Genomic DNA, 13,101 nt, shown 5'->3' with positions numbered 1-13,101 from the left:
TCTTACTCTTTCTTTTCAGGTTGAGTTTGGCAGCTACCTTGCGATTCTGCTGAAGGGAAGAGAGAAAAATCTGAAATATAAAGAAGATACCGAAGATAAAATGTCAATTCTCCTTGTAAGCGTCACAATTAATGGGAGGGGAACAAGAACTGCAACCAGTACTTGAGAAAGCTGAATATTAAATGTAATATTAAATGTAATACTTTCTGCTGCACGAGAGACCTGTCTGGACAAAGATCCCAATAACTGCTTACATATTCTCCATCTCTCTCTCTCTCTCTCTCTCTGTGTGCGTGCGTGTGTGCACAGAGAGAGAGAGAGAATCAATCTGTGTGTGTGTGTGAATACACATGTGCATGTACACATTTGGGAAGTGTTGGGAGGATGTCCCAGATTCACAAGGGAAAATGCACGGGCTTTTTGTGACTTAACCTCTCCCCTCTCCCCACTGTAAGCATACAGAGGATTTGGCGGTTTCATGTTGGTATGTGAAAGAAAACAGAAGGCAAAGGGGAGATGGCTAAGGGGTACATTTTGAGGACAAGGTGTGGTGATGGCTGCCAATCTGGATGGCTTCAAAAGGGGGTTGGATCAATTCCTGGAGGCAAAGGCTTTCAATGGCTACTAGCCCTGATGGTTGTGTGCTACCTCCAGTATTCGAGGCAAATAAGCCTGTGTGCACCAGTTGCTGGGGAACATGGGTTGGAGGGTGCTGTTGCTCCCTGTCCTGCTTGGTCATCCCTGGCCGATGATGGCTGGTTGGCCACTGTGTGAACAGAGTTCTGGACTAGATGGACCCTTGGTCTGATCCAGCAGGGCACTTCTTACGTTCAAATGTCATCCATGCTCATGAGCATTCAAGGTACGGGAAGGTGACCCCCTCCCTTGGGGTGAGCTGTAGTCTCCAGATTATAGTCACCTTTCATTAATAATAATAATAGTCTCTATTATTAGAACCTGAGATATGAAGCAAATGTGCTGCCACTATTCTGCCTACTCCTTTTGTGTAGAAACCAGCTCGCAGTAGATCAGGTGGATTTCTGCATTATTATTATTATTATTTATTTATATAGCACCATCAATGTACATGGTGCTGTACAGCGTACAACAGTAAACAGCAAGACCCTGCCGCATTCTATTAAAATCATAGTAGAGCGATAAGGAGGGGAAGAGAATGCATACAGGCGCTGAGTGGTGTAAACAGGCACAGGGTAGCATTGAGCAGGGGGTTGGACTAGATGGCCTTGTAGGCCCCTTCCAACTCTGCTATTCTATGATATGCTACATGAAGGATCAGCACATCGGGGAAACCTGCCTTTCCTGGTTCAAGGGAATGTGGTAAAACACCCCCCCATTCCCCGCCCCTCCACTAATCTTCCTTTCCAGGATGGAGCCCTGTTCTCTGCGCTCTCTTTCTTTCAGACAGCCAGGCCTGGCCATTGCAATGCAGCCCCAGGGCCTGAGCTAATCCTATTAACGGGAATATTCAAGTTCCAGGTTTTTGTTAGAGCAATTAGCGAGTCTTTGTTCAGCAGACGCTGGGCTGAGCGAGGAGTGCCACTATGAATATACATCATCCCCCAAATTGGGAAGCGGGGTTGTCCTTTTCTGCTCCTCGAAATCTAGTATCGGCTAACTACAACCCTCCTGGAAGAAAGTTACGCTCCATCCTGTTGAGGAAGCTGGTAGCCTCTCTTCCGTCAAGACCCTTGTTCATGCTTTGGTTATTTCTGCTCCTCATTTTGATCATGTCACCCCACTTTTAAATCCCTCCACTGGCTTCCTAACTCTTATAGAATCCAATACAAGCTTCTTTCATCTTTCTTCTTTTGCCCAATACGGACTTTTGCAGGAACGAGTATCGGAATGGGGATGATGTAAAAGCCGGAACAGAATGGAACAGGCCGGAAAGACCCCATTATATTAAAAAAAACATACCAAAAACAGTGGCATGTGTTAGCAACACTTGGGAACAATATTTTAGGACTAAAACCATTGCAATATTACATCAGTATTAACCCCCAAAACAACATCCGGAACAGAATGGGATGGCCGGAACGGCCACTTCTGAATGAGCGATATCAACCAAACTCACCTGTCAAGTATAACTCCATGGCAGGGAGGCAATAAGACACAAAACGTCCAAAGAAACTCCATTCCGATACCCGTTCTGCGCATAGCACATATTGCTCAAAATGGGGCGGGACAGCAGCTTCCCAATGAGGTAAGTCAACCAAACTCACCAGATGCACATAACTAGGTGGGACAGATATAAAAAGCTCCAAATGTTGCCCCAAACCCACGTTCTGATACCCGTTCCGGGAAAAAGTCCGAATTGTGCAAAATGGGCCGTAACGGCAGATGCCCAATGAGGTAAGTCAACCAAAGACACCAGATGCACATAACTAGGTGGGACAGATATAAAGAGCTCCAAAGGTTGCCCCGAAGCCAAGTTCAGATAACCGTTTATTATGCAGTCTCTGGAATTAAATGGGTCTACAACTACTATATATATAACTTTGGAATAAACTCAGACGTGATGGCGAAGGCCATCTGGCTCATTCTCACCAACATACACAGATCTCATTGGATATTAATGATTGTTTTCTTCAAGCGGAGAATAATTTTGTATCTTGATTCCACACATACTATGGCCACAAAATACAGTGACATGCTGCAAACATTGATAGAGATGCAGTCCACTTCCCCCATCGATTGGTCAGAACGGGCCATTCATGCACCACTTGATATACCAATTCAGATAGACTCTTACAACTGTGGTGTTTTTGTATGTTTTTGCGCATTTGCTATGCAGTGGCTCACCTGTCCCTTTCCCAGCAGACATGGTACCTGTACGGCAATGGATTGCAAATGAACTTCTCAAACACAAATCACTTCTTCCACGGCCAAGTTTAATGCAGAGACAGCAGCAGAGAATAAAGAAGCAAATAAATCAGGGAGAAATTAAGCAATTCAATAGTCCTGTTTCTAGAAAATCACTGAAAGGAACGTTCTCTACAATCCAGTTCTTGTCTTCAGCAATGCAACAGTATTACACTTCATCTTGGTCTTTGTGCTTAATGGGTGATCAGTGCAAGAAACCCAAGAAGGACACCATGGTTCTGTGCGAGGGAGCATGTCAGGGCTGGTACCATCTCAATTGCCTTGAGATAAATCAAGCTTCTTGTGGGATATTCAAATGCCCAAAGTGTTGTGAGAAATGAATAATCTACACTGAAGGCAAAATATTATGTTAACTGCTGCTATTCCCATTCCCCCCCCTCTTTCTCCTTTCCTCCTTACAGCCAGTTTTGCGCAATACGGACTTTTGTCTGGAACGGATATCGGAACGTGGTTTCGGGGCAACATTTGGAACTTTTTCCATCTGTCCCACCTAGTAATGTGCGTCTGGTGAGTTTGGTTGACTTACTTCATTGGGAAGCTGCAGTCACGGCTTGTTTTGTGCAATACGGACTTTTGCCCAGAACAGTTATCTGAACATGTTTGGGGGGCAATTTTTGGAGCTTATTATATCAGGCTCACCTGGTAATGTGTGTCTGGTGAGTTTGGTTAACATACCTCACTTGGAAGCTGCTGTCCCGGCCCAGTTTGCACAATATGCGGTATGCGTGGAATGGGTATCAGAACGCAGTTTCTTTGGACTTTTTGTGTCTTATTGCATCCCTGCCGTGGAATTATACTTGACAAGTGAATTTGGTTGATATCGCTCATTCAGAAGTGGCCGTTCCGGCCATCCCATTCTGTTCCGGATGTTGTTTTGGGAGTTTTGGGGTTAATAGTGATATAATATTTCAATGGTTCTAGTCTTAAAATATTGTTCCCAAGTGTTGCTAACACATGCCACAGTTTTTGGTATGTTTTTTTAATATAATGGGGTTGTTCCGGCCTGTTACGTTCCATTCTGGCTTTTACACCGTCCCTCATAATTTGTTCAGTTGTAAACTAGATGTTAGTAAAATAAAATTCGTCTTTATATTCCTAACTCAATCATTGTCATTTTTGTGTGGTAATATCACAAATATCACAAATTTTATGGTCTTTTTTTAAATTTAGTATACGTAAAATCCTTTGCTTATTAGGGGCTACCCCTTATTTTCTCCAAAAAATTGCTTTGCACAGGTAACTACTATAGAGATAAGAACATTTTCAAAAGTAGGGGTCCTTGGCTTGGCATTTGAAAAACAAGAGGTCCGCCTTACTTAGCTAATGGAGATACAATGCCCTAAAGAAAGAAATGTGGCTTCTTTTGCTCACTGAAAGGAAGCAGTATTATGATCACATGAGATTTCTTCTCCTCTCCTCCTCAACTGCCACTCTCTGGGAAGGTGGGAAGGTGGGTGACATTTGGGGGCCTTTGCATATTCCTAAAGGAACAAGTCACAGAATTTGAATGTAATGTGTGTTGTTAATTAGAATTAATTGAATTTCATAGTCCGAATAAGCGGTGTATGGTTTCTATTGTGTGTTGTGAGCTAACTGTGAGTAATGGAAGGTATTCTTGGAAACAATGGGAAACGTTCTTGGAAATGGCCCAATGGCCAGAGGCTGTGTAGGTTTGCATCTTTTGTTGCCTTGTTTTGAACTCCTTAGGGGTCATCTCTGGGGAAGGCCCTGACCCCCAAGTCCCTCCTCCTCTTCTGCCTCCAATTTTAGCCCTGCTACATAAGGGAGCGCCCACCCGGCCTGCAGTTAAGTACTGCCTGGGCGGGGAAGCGGAGCAGGCGGGAGAAAGAAACCAAGCGAATCCTCTTTGCATCGTCCTGGTGTCTGCTTGGAGCCATGGCTGCTGCTGAGAGCCCCAGGAAGAGGCTTCAAGAGGAAGCGATTTGCTCCGTTTGCCTGGACTTTTTCGCGGATCCGGTGACTCTCGACTGCGGGCACAACTTCTGCCAGGCCTGCATCGGGCAGTGGTGGGGCCATGCGCCCGCCACACACACGGCCAGGGACGCCCCCTGTCCTCAGTGTCAAGCCAGAGTTCAGCGGCGGAGCCTCCAGCCCAACAGGCAGCTGGCCAACATGGTGGAGATCGCCAAAGAGCTGAGCCTGCCGGTGAAAGCAGAGGGCGGAGGATGGGAAGTCTGCCAGGGGCACCAGGAGCCCCTGAACCTCTTCTGCAAGGCCGACGCGGCGCCCATCTGCGTGGTGTGCGAGAGGTCCCAGGCGCACCGAGCTCACGACGTGGTTCCCTTGCAGGAGGCTGCCCGGGAGTGCGAGGTCAGGACGAATCCCCATTTCGTGGGTGGAGCGTTATTCTGAGCGATGCCAGGGCGGGAGGAGGGGGCGGCTGCCGGGGGCGGCGTGGGGGCACGGAAACGGGTCAAGCCCCGAATTGGGAGAGCTGTGAGACGGCCGGGCCTGGGCAAAAGTGGGATCCACAAAATGCTGTCCCGATAAGGTTCCCAAGCCCGGGCATTGGGGAAGGGCAGAGATGTGAAATTTCCGAAAGTTTTGAAGCCATGGGGAAAAACCGTTTTTCCCGGTGAAAAACCCGGAAATTTTCGGGGAAATGAAATAATGCAATATTAGCACTTTTTACAGATTGAAAGTCACTTTGTTACTTTAGGAACATGAAATGTAATTCTTCATCAGGCTAAAGTAAAACATCCCGTAATTCGTTTTTTCTTCATTTTTTCCAATTTTTCCAATTTTGGGGGAGGGGGGGAAGGCTTTGGAAAACGAAAAAAAAAACAGTTTTTTTCTGAATTTTTCCGGTTTCCCCCCAGGCCTTCAGGTCTCATGTTATACATGTTATCGTTAGGTAATCTTATTCATTCTCATTGCCTCCAATATCGCCTGTATAAAGACGATACACAATTGTATCTCTCTTCTCCCGAACTTTCTCCTGACGTTCAGGCTAGGATCTCAGCCTGATCTCTCCGCCTGGATGCTTCAGCATCGCTTAAAACTAAACATGGCGAAAACAGTTTTGCTTGTCTTCCCTCCCAAACCGTCCCCTGCTCTTCATTCTTTGTTACTGTTAAAAATGTTTTGCTGACATTCAAATCTTCTTCTCTTTCCTCTCTCGTTTCACTTGACCATCCTCCTTGAACCTTCCGTTCTTCAAGTGTTCTGTTGCTCTCCCGCCCAAGAGTTTCTGTCTCTCTCTTGCCCGGCTTCGCCCATTCTCTCTGGCTACATAAAACGAGTGGGTTGAGCGTTATTCTGAGCGATGCCAGGGCGGGAGGAGGGGGCGGCTGCCGGGGGCGGCGTGGGGGCACGGAAACGGGTCAAGCCCCGAATTGGGAGAGCTGTGAGACGGCCGGGCCTGGGCAAAAGCGGGATCCACAAAATGCTGTCCCGATAAGGTTCCCAAGTCCGGGCATTGGGGAAGGGCAGAGATGTGAAATTTCCGAAAGCTTTGAAGCCATGGGGAAAAACCGTTTCCCCCCGGTTTTTTCCCCATGAAAAACCCGGAAATTTTCGGGGAAATTGAAATAATGCAATATTAGCACTTTTTACAGATTGAAAGTCACTTTGTTACTTTAGGAACATCAAATGTAATTATTCATCAGGCTAAAGTAAAACATCCCGTAATTCGTTTTTTCTTCATTTTTTTCAATTTCCCCCATTTTGGGGGAGGGGGGAAGGCTTTGGAAAAAACGAAAAAAACACAATTTTTTTCCTGAATTTTTCCGGTTTCTCCCCAGGCCTTCACGTCTCATGTTATACATGTTATCGTTAGGTAATCTTATCCATTCTCATTGCCTCCAATATCACCTGATACACAATTGTATCTCTCTCTTCTCCCCAATATTCTTCTGACTTTCAGGCTAGGATCTCAGCCTGATCTCTCAGCCTGGATGCTTCAGCATCGCTTAAAACTAAACATGGCGAAAACAGTTTTGCTTGTCTTCCCTCCCAAACCCTCCCCTGCTCTTCATTCTTTGTTACTGTTAAAAATGTTTCACTGACATTCAAACCTTCTTATCTTTCGTCTCTCATTTCACTTTACCATCCCCCTCTACCTTTCTTCAAATGTTTTGTTGCTCTCCCTCCCAAGAGTTTCTGTCTCTCCCTTGCCCAGCTTCGCCTCCTCCAGAGCAACTACGTACCACGAGTTCCATGGTAGATTTTAAAAACGCGTTTGAAAACTCATTTGTTTTCAATAGCTTTTGGTATTTTAGCTTGATCTACTGTTCTTATTACTATGATTATTCTCTTATTTCTGCTTTGTGAACCCCTTTCCCCCCCCCCCCCTTCATATGTTTTAATGTGTTTTTAGATTGTAAGCCTCTAGGCAGGGTATCGCTGTTTTATTTGTATATTTTGTACAGCACCAAGTACATTGTTGGTGCTATATAAATAAATAAATAAATAAATAAATAATAATAATAATCTCTAGGTAAGGGACCTGTTCTGGATGGGGTTGCCCTCTCTGAAGGAGCAGGTGTGTAGCTTGGGACTACTCCCTAGATCCATCCTTTTTTCTTCTTTTTTCAAAAAATAATTTCTTATTGTGTGATTCTGGTTACAAGGGGCAACTAACACATCACATATGTACATTCGGAGTCAATACAAATATATATACTTAATTATTCAAGCCTGGGTGTAAAATATTTAACATTGATTAGTTAATTTCATTTCATTGAAATTCCATTCAATACAATTCAACTTAGGGCATCCCGGGACTAACTCTCTTTCCCCTTCCACCTATGTTATCCATGTTTCTAAGTATGCCGGTGGAGGTGTTCTCCCACCTTCTTCTTTATTCACATAATTAATAAATTTCCAGCATACCCCCTCAAATTTATCTTCACTTAGTTGTCCTATTGCTTTAATCATTTTTTTGAGTCGGCTTTTTTAAGAGGGCAATCTGCCAAACCTCTTTGAAACCAGTTTTCAATTGTAAGCCCTTTGCCATCCTTCCAGTGTTTAGCTATCAACCATCTAGCCACCAATGATAGATAGTTTATTAATTCCTTATTTAAGAGCTTAATGTCTGGTCCCCTATATAAATTTAGCAGAGTTAAATGAGGAGATAGGTGGACCCATTGTCCAGTTATCGAACTGATCTCCTGGAACACTTTTTTCCAATAAACACTCACCTTCGGGCAAGACCACCACCCCAACACAGTGGGGTTTCTGTTCTGTTATTACAACCACAGCCTTCAGTTTATTGCACTATCATATGATTTATACATGGAGTAAGTCTCCCCATTTCGTGGACTGCAATGTTCCTCCCTTCTCCATCTCAAGGAGAGATAAAGCCACACTCCAACTGGATGTCATAACATATTCAACATATTGCTTTACTGGGATAACAACCAAGGCAGCTGGGAGACCGAGGGAATTTTTTTAAAAAAACTTCTCTGTATTTGTTTATCAGTAGACTCTAAATATATTGACTAAATCTCTGCAGAGGAACCAAACTGGAACTTTTGTCTTCTCTTCAGGATCACATTTGTAGCTGCCTGGAGACTCTGAGGAAGGAGAGAGAGAAATTTCTGGTATCTAGAGCAGACGTGGAAAAGGAAAGCCAAGACCTGCTGGTAAGTGTCACTGTGGCTGGAAAGTGCAACTATCTGGGAACCATGAAATGTGCAGCAGGGAATGAAGTCACACGGCAGCCCTGCTCCTCGGAACCTGCATTGTTTGCCCTCCTTTGATTGGTCAAAAGCTGGGGCCTTGGAAGACTATTAAACTCTTCCCCTGACTAATGCAGGAGAATCCCCTTTGGAGCTTTTCTCCCCCAAATTGCTCCAAAATTATAGAATGCCCTCCCTCAAGGAGTACGATTGGTTGCCATTCTCTTGGCCCTTAGAAAGGGTAGAAAGATGCACTTTTCAGTTTTGTCTATTAAAACATGTAGTCTTTAACACTTTTATTGTTTTTGATTTTAATGTAGAGAGATTTTATTTTTTCTTCACTGCTGTTCACTGCCTTGATGGATTTTTATTGATTTATTTATTTATTTTGTTTATTTAAAACATTTGCATCCTGCCCTATATCATTAAGATCTCAAGGCAGCGTACAGATAAAAGCATGCAGTATAAAACAATAAACATGCACAGTTAAAAACAAATTAAACCATGAACCAAGTTAAAACAATATATAATTTAAAAGCAGTAAAAGCAGTTAAAACAATGTGCCATCTTAGTGGATTTTAGCAGATAGGGCAGTATAGAAATGTTACAAATGTTGTTGGATGACTCTTTTTCTATGGCCTGGAAGTGCCCTTCCCATGTGATTCTCTTAATCTTTCCTTTAACACCGGAGGAACACATTTAGCGCCTGACTTCTTTTCATCTTCTTTTTGCAGAAGCAAATGAAAGCCGAGAACGAAAAGACAGTGGAGCAGTTCCAACAACTGCACCAGTTTCTGGAAGAACAAGAGAAGCTTCGCCTGGTCCAGATGACCAAGTTGGAACAGGAAATCGCATGGAAACGGGATGAGCACTTGGCCAAGATCTCGAAGAAGCTCTCTTCGGTGGAAAGAACGATGCAGGAAATGGAGGGGAAACGTCAACAGTCAGCCAATGAACTCCTGCAGGTGAGATAGCAAAAACAGCCAAGGTTTCTCTTCCTGGGAATGTTAGTTCTGAAGTTTTTCTGTGCTTTCTTTAGTTACATAAGACACGGAGAGGCCCAATCAGTGTTGCAAGTAATGGGTTTATTATGTCCAAGATCATATAAAAGAGGATCAGGATAGTGTAGTAACTTTTTCTGAACGAGGGGGTTGTTTCCCTGCTAGGCATTGAGTCTGGAATTGCCGTTGGATGTTTGGCATTGACTTGTTTTAAGAATTCTTGTCCAATATATGTTTATCTGCTTCAGTTTCTAAGAGTTTTTAACAGATTGCTTTGTAATGCACTGAAATGACCCCACTTGTCCCATGAAATTTATGTTGTCATTGATTTCCTACACACTGCAGTATGTACTGAGTTCCTTTTTATTTCTCTCCTTTCACTCTAGGATATGAAAGACAACTTGAAGAAGTAAGTGGATCCCACTCAGTATCATGCTGCCTTTATAGAAATCCATGGTGCGACCACGCTTAGAATGCGGTGTACAGTTCTGGCCACCACACCGAAGAAAAGATACCATAAGAGTTGGAAAGAGTGCAGAAAAGGGCAACTAAAATGATCTAGCAACTGGAGCATCTCCCCTATGAGGGAAGGTTACAGCAGCTGGAAGTGTTCAGTTTGGCTAAAAGGACACTGAAGGGAGCAGCTTCGCCATGTCCTGCTTTGTGGGTTCCTGGTCGACAGCTGGTTGGCCACTGTGTGAACAGAGCGCTGGACTAGATGGACCCCGGGGCTGGTTCAACATGGCACGTCTTACGTTCTTAACATTTGTTTCTCTCTTGCAGGTGTGAGGAGAATAAGTTTGAGAAATCTGTGGTTTTCTCCCCTGCACTGAAGTGGAGGATCCGGGACCAATCTGATATAAACCTCTTTCTAGGGGGTTTCCTGAAGCAGTTCCAAGGTACCAGAGACGGGTTGCAAAGGATTCCAAGTGGCAAAGGTCACTTGTAATGTTGGCCGAGTGGGAAGATTGGGAACTTTGTGTTCCTGTAGAGAAGACAAAGAGACGTGATTTGCGCAATATGACAACCCAACGTGGCTGAATTTATCTGTGGGGTTCTCATGCCTTTCCAGGTGCCTGCGAATACCATTTTTGCATGACATCCACAGGTTCCTAGCTTGCCATGGCTTCCCATGTCATGGGAACCCAGATATGAGGGGTTGTTCAAGGATTTTCTACCCTCAAATAACCCCTGCCACCTAAGTTTGCATGACGCCGCAGCAATGCTCCTTTCCCATGAGTGACACTGCTGGCTCGGTCCCTTTAAGGTGTTCCTAAGTGCTAAAGCAGAGGAAGAGCAGAGTGGAACCTGTTGTGACTGCTTTTGGTGCGCAAAAGGAGGCGAAGGGGAGACGTGATAGAGGTGTGCAAAATGATGCATGGTGGAGAGAATGTGGAAAGGGAGACATTTCTCTCCCTCTCTCAACTCAATGGGGTCATCCGATAATTGGTGGGAGATTCAGGACAAATAAAAGGGAGTACTTCTTCATGCAGTACGTCTGGAACTCACTACCACAAGACCACCAATTAGGATGCCTTTAAAAGGGGGTCGGATACATTCCTGGAGGCAAAGGCTATCAATGGCTACTAGCCCTGATGGTTGTGTGCTAACTCCAGGATTCGAGGCAGCAAGCCTGTGTGCACCAGTTGCTGGGGAACATGGGTGGGAGGGTGCTGTTGCACCATGTCCTGCTTGTTGGTCGCTGGTTGGCCCATGTGTGAACAGAGTAGTGGATTAGATGGATCCTTGGTCTGCTCCAGCAGGGCTCTTCTTATGATCTAACTTCATAGGCATCCAAAATAATCCACAGTCACTGGCAGATGATACAATAACCCATTCTGGTTTAAATATACTCTACTGCTGACTGGGTTCTCTGTGTGGGTTATTTTGGCCAAACAGGCATCAAATGATTTCGGGGTTGTGGAGGGGTGTTCCAAGACTTGCTTTAAGCAGAAGAGAGTGACGTTTTGCCTCTGTTCCCTTTCTTTCCCCAGACACTCTGATATCTGGATTTCAGCTGAAGAAAGGTAAATTGTGGGTTATGATGGAGGCACAGAATTATAGGGGGGCGGGGCGGAGGGATTGGGGCCATGTTCGATAGTTGCCTGCTTGTATTTTGTTTGATTTCCTTGTTACTATAAATGACACAAATAGGAAAGGCGGATCAAGCAGTTCTATGTTCATCTCCATATATTTTGCACACACACATGCACGCATCCTTCGTCCTTGACGAAGAACTATCCACTTGGGAAAAGGGTCTGTTAGGTTCAGCATTCTGCTTCCATCCGTGGCCCCAGGCCACATCCTGGACACAAAGGCAGCAGCCACTTACCTGGCTGTCTGTGATGTGTCTCTAGGCTGAGGATGTAACATTCTGCTGAATTCCATTTATTACATTCGCTTTCCTCATTTTTCTCCTCCTCCCCTTCCCTACAGCAAAAGTAACTCTGGATCCAGACACAGCGAATCCCCGGCTCATCCTGTCTGCGGGTCAAAAAAGTGCAAGGCTTGGAGAGGAACGTCAAATTCTGCCCCCAAATCTGAACAGATTTGACAGCGTGCCGTTTGTGTTGGGAAGTCAAGGGTTCACAGCAGGCAGACATTTCTGGGATGTCATTGTGGGGATCGAGGAAAACTGGTCTGTGGGGGTGGCCAGAAAGTCTGTGAGGAGGAAGGGAGAGTTCATTCCTAGTCCTCAGGAAGGCATCTGGGATATCGGGAAGTGGGATGGTGAGTACAGGGCCTCCTTTTTCTCACCCAGATTTCATTTGTCCCCAAGGGAGGACCCCAAGAGGATCCGCGTGAGTCTGAACTATGAAGCGGGATGGGTGGCCTTTCATGATGCTGATACAGCGGCCCTGATCTTTGCATACTTAGCAGGCCCGTTCTCTGGGGAGACCCTTCTCCCCTTCTTTAGGGTGTGGGGGAAAGCCCAACTGATCCTCTCTCCTTAAGCTGGTCAAAGGGTGGGGACAGACGTACATGAACCCAAAGCAGCTATGACATGCTTTGGGCCTCCTCTGCAGGACTGAGCCAATGCAGGCCCCAACCCACACACTCTGTTTAGGTAGGGTGACCCTATGGAAAGGAGGACAGGGCTCCTGCATCTTTAACAGTTGTATTGAAAAGGGAATTTCAGCAGGTGTCATTTGTGTATATTATGGAGAACCTGGTGAAATTTCCTCTTCATCACCACAGTTAAAGCTGCAGGTGCCCTGCCCTCTTTTCAATCTGGTAACTCTAGTATAGCTCCTCACTTTTAACTGAGGTTCTCCGTGTATACAAATGACACCTGCAGAAATCTCCTTTTCTATGCAACTGTTAAAGATACAGGAGCCCTGTCCTGTATTTGTTCTGCTTTTCTTGAAACCTGTGTATAACTCCCCCCCCCACTTTTTTAATGAATGGTACACATATGATGAAAATGATGATATTCCTGTATATGTAATGTGTGTGTTTTTTTTTACACAATGTATTTTCTGTTCTGTTTTGTTGATATTCGCATTAAAATGCTATTTTTGAGCAAGGAGAGATTGGCTGTCCTTTGTGTCACT

The 13,101-nt window shown here is 44.8% G+C and overlaps 1 protein-coding gene across 1 annotated transcript; it reads left to right on the top strand.

Annotated features, from left to right (window-relative positions):
* The first annotated feature begins 4,800 nt into the window (after window positions 1-4,800).
* LOC134395578 (E3 ubiquitin-protein ligase TRIM7-like) lies at window positions 4,801-12,532 on the top strand. The gene is made up of 6 exons (XM_063121739.1): window positions 4,801-5,235; window positions 8,415-8,510; window positions 9,281-9,511; window positions 10,317-10,446; window positions 11,542-11,574; window positions 11,984-12,532. Exons 1-6 carry the CDS (start codon window positions 4,801-4,803, stop codon window positions 12,499-12,501), a joined length of 1,443 nt encoding a protein of 480 aa, XP_062977809.1. The 3' UTR covers window positions 12,502-12,532.
* Window positions 12,533-13,101: the final 569 nt, after the last annotated feature.

This window comes from Elgaria multicarinata, chromosome 3 (genome assembly GCF_023053635.1).
Source record: "Elgaria multicarinata webbii isolate HBS135686 ecotype San Diego chromosome 3, rElgMul1.1.pri, whole genome shotgun sequence".
Lineage (NCBI taxonomy): Eukaryota > Metazoa > Chordata > Lepidosauria > Squamata > Anguidae > Elgaria > Elgaria multicarinata.
Note: the sequence above shows the minus strand (reverse complement) of the source record. Positions and strands in the feature narration are given on the sequence as shown.

Bases quoted from the DNA above. Each gene is read 5' to 3' on its own strand.
- LOC134395578 (XM_063121739.1), top strand. From the start codon at position 4,801: ATGGCTGCTGCTGAGAGCCCCAGGAAGAGGCTTCAAGAGGAAGCGATT. The intron at 8,511-9,280 runs GTAAGTGTCACT...TTCTTTTTGCAG, and splicing joins AGGAAAGCCAAGACCTGCTG to AAGCAAATGAAAGCCGAGAA. The intron at 9,512-10,316 runs GTGAGATAGCAA...TCTTAACATTTG, and splicing joins CAGCCAATGAACTCCTGCAG to TTTCTCTCTTGCAGGTGTGA.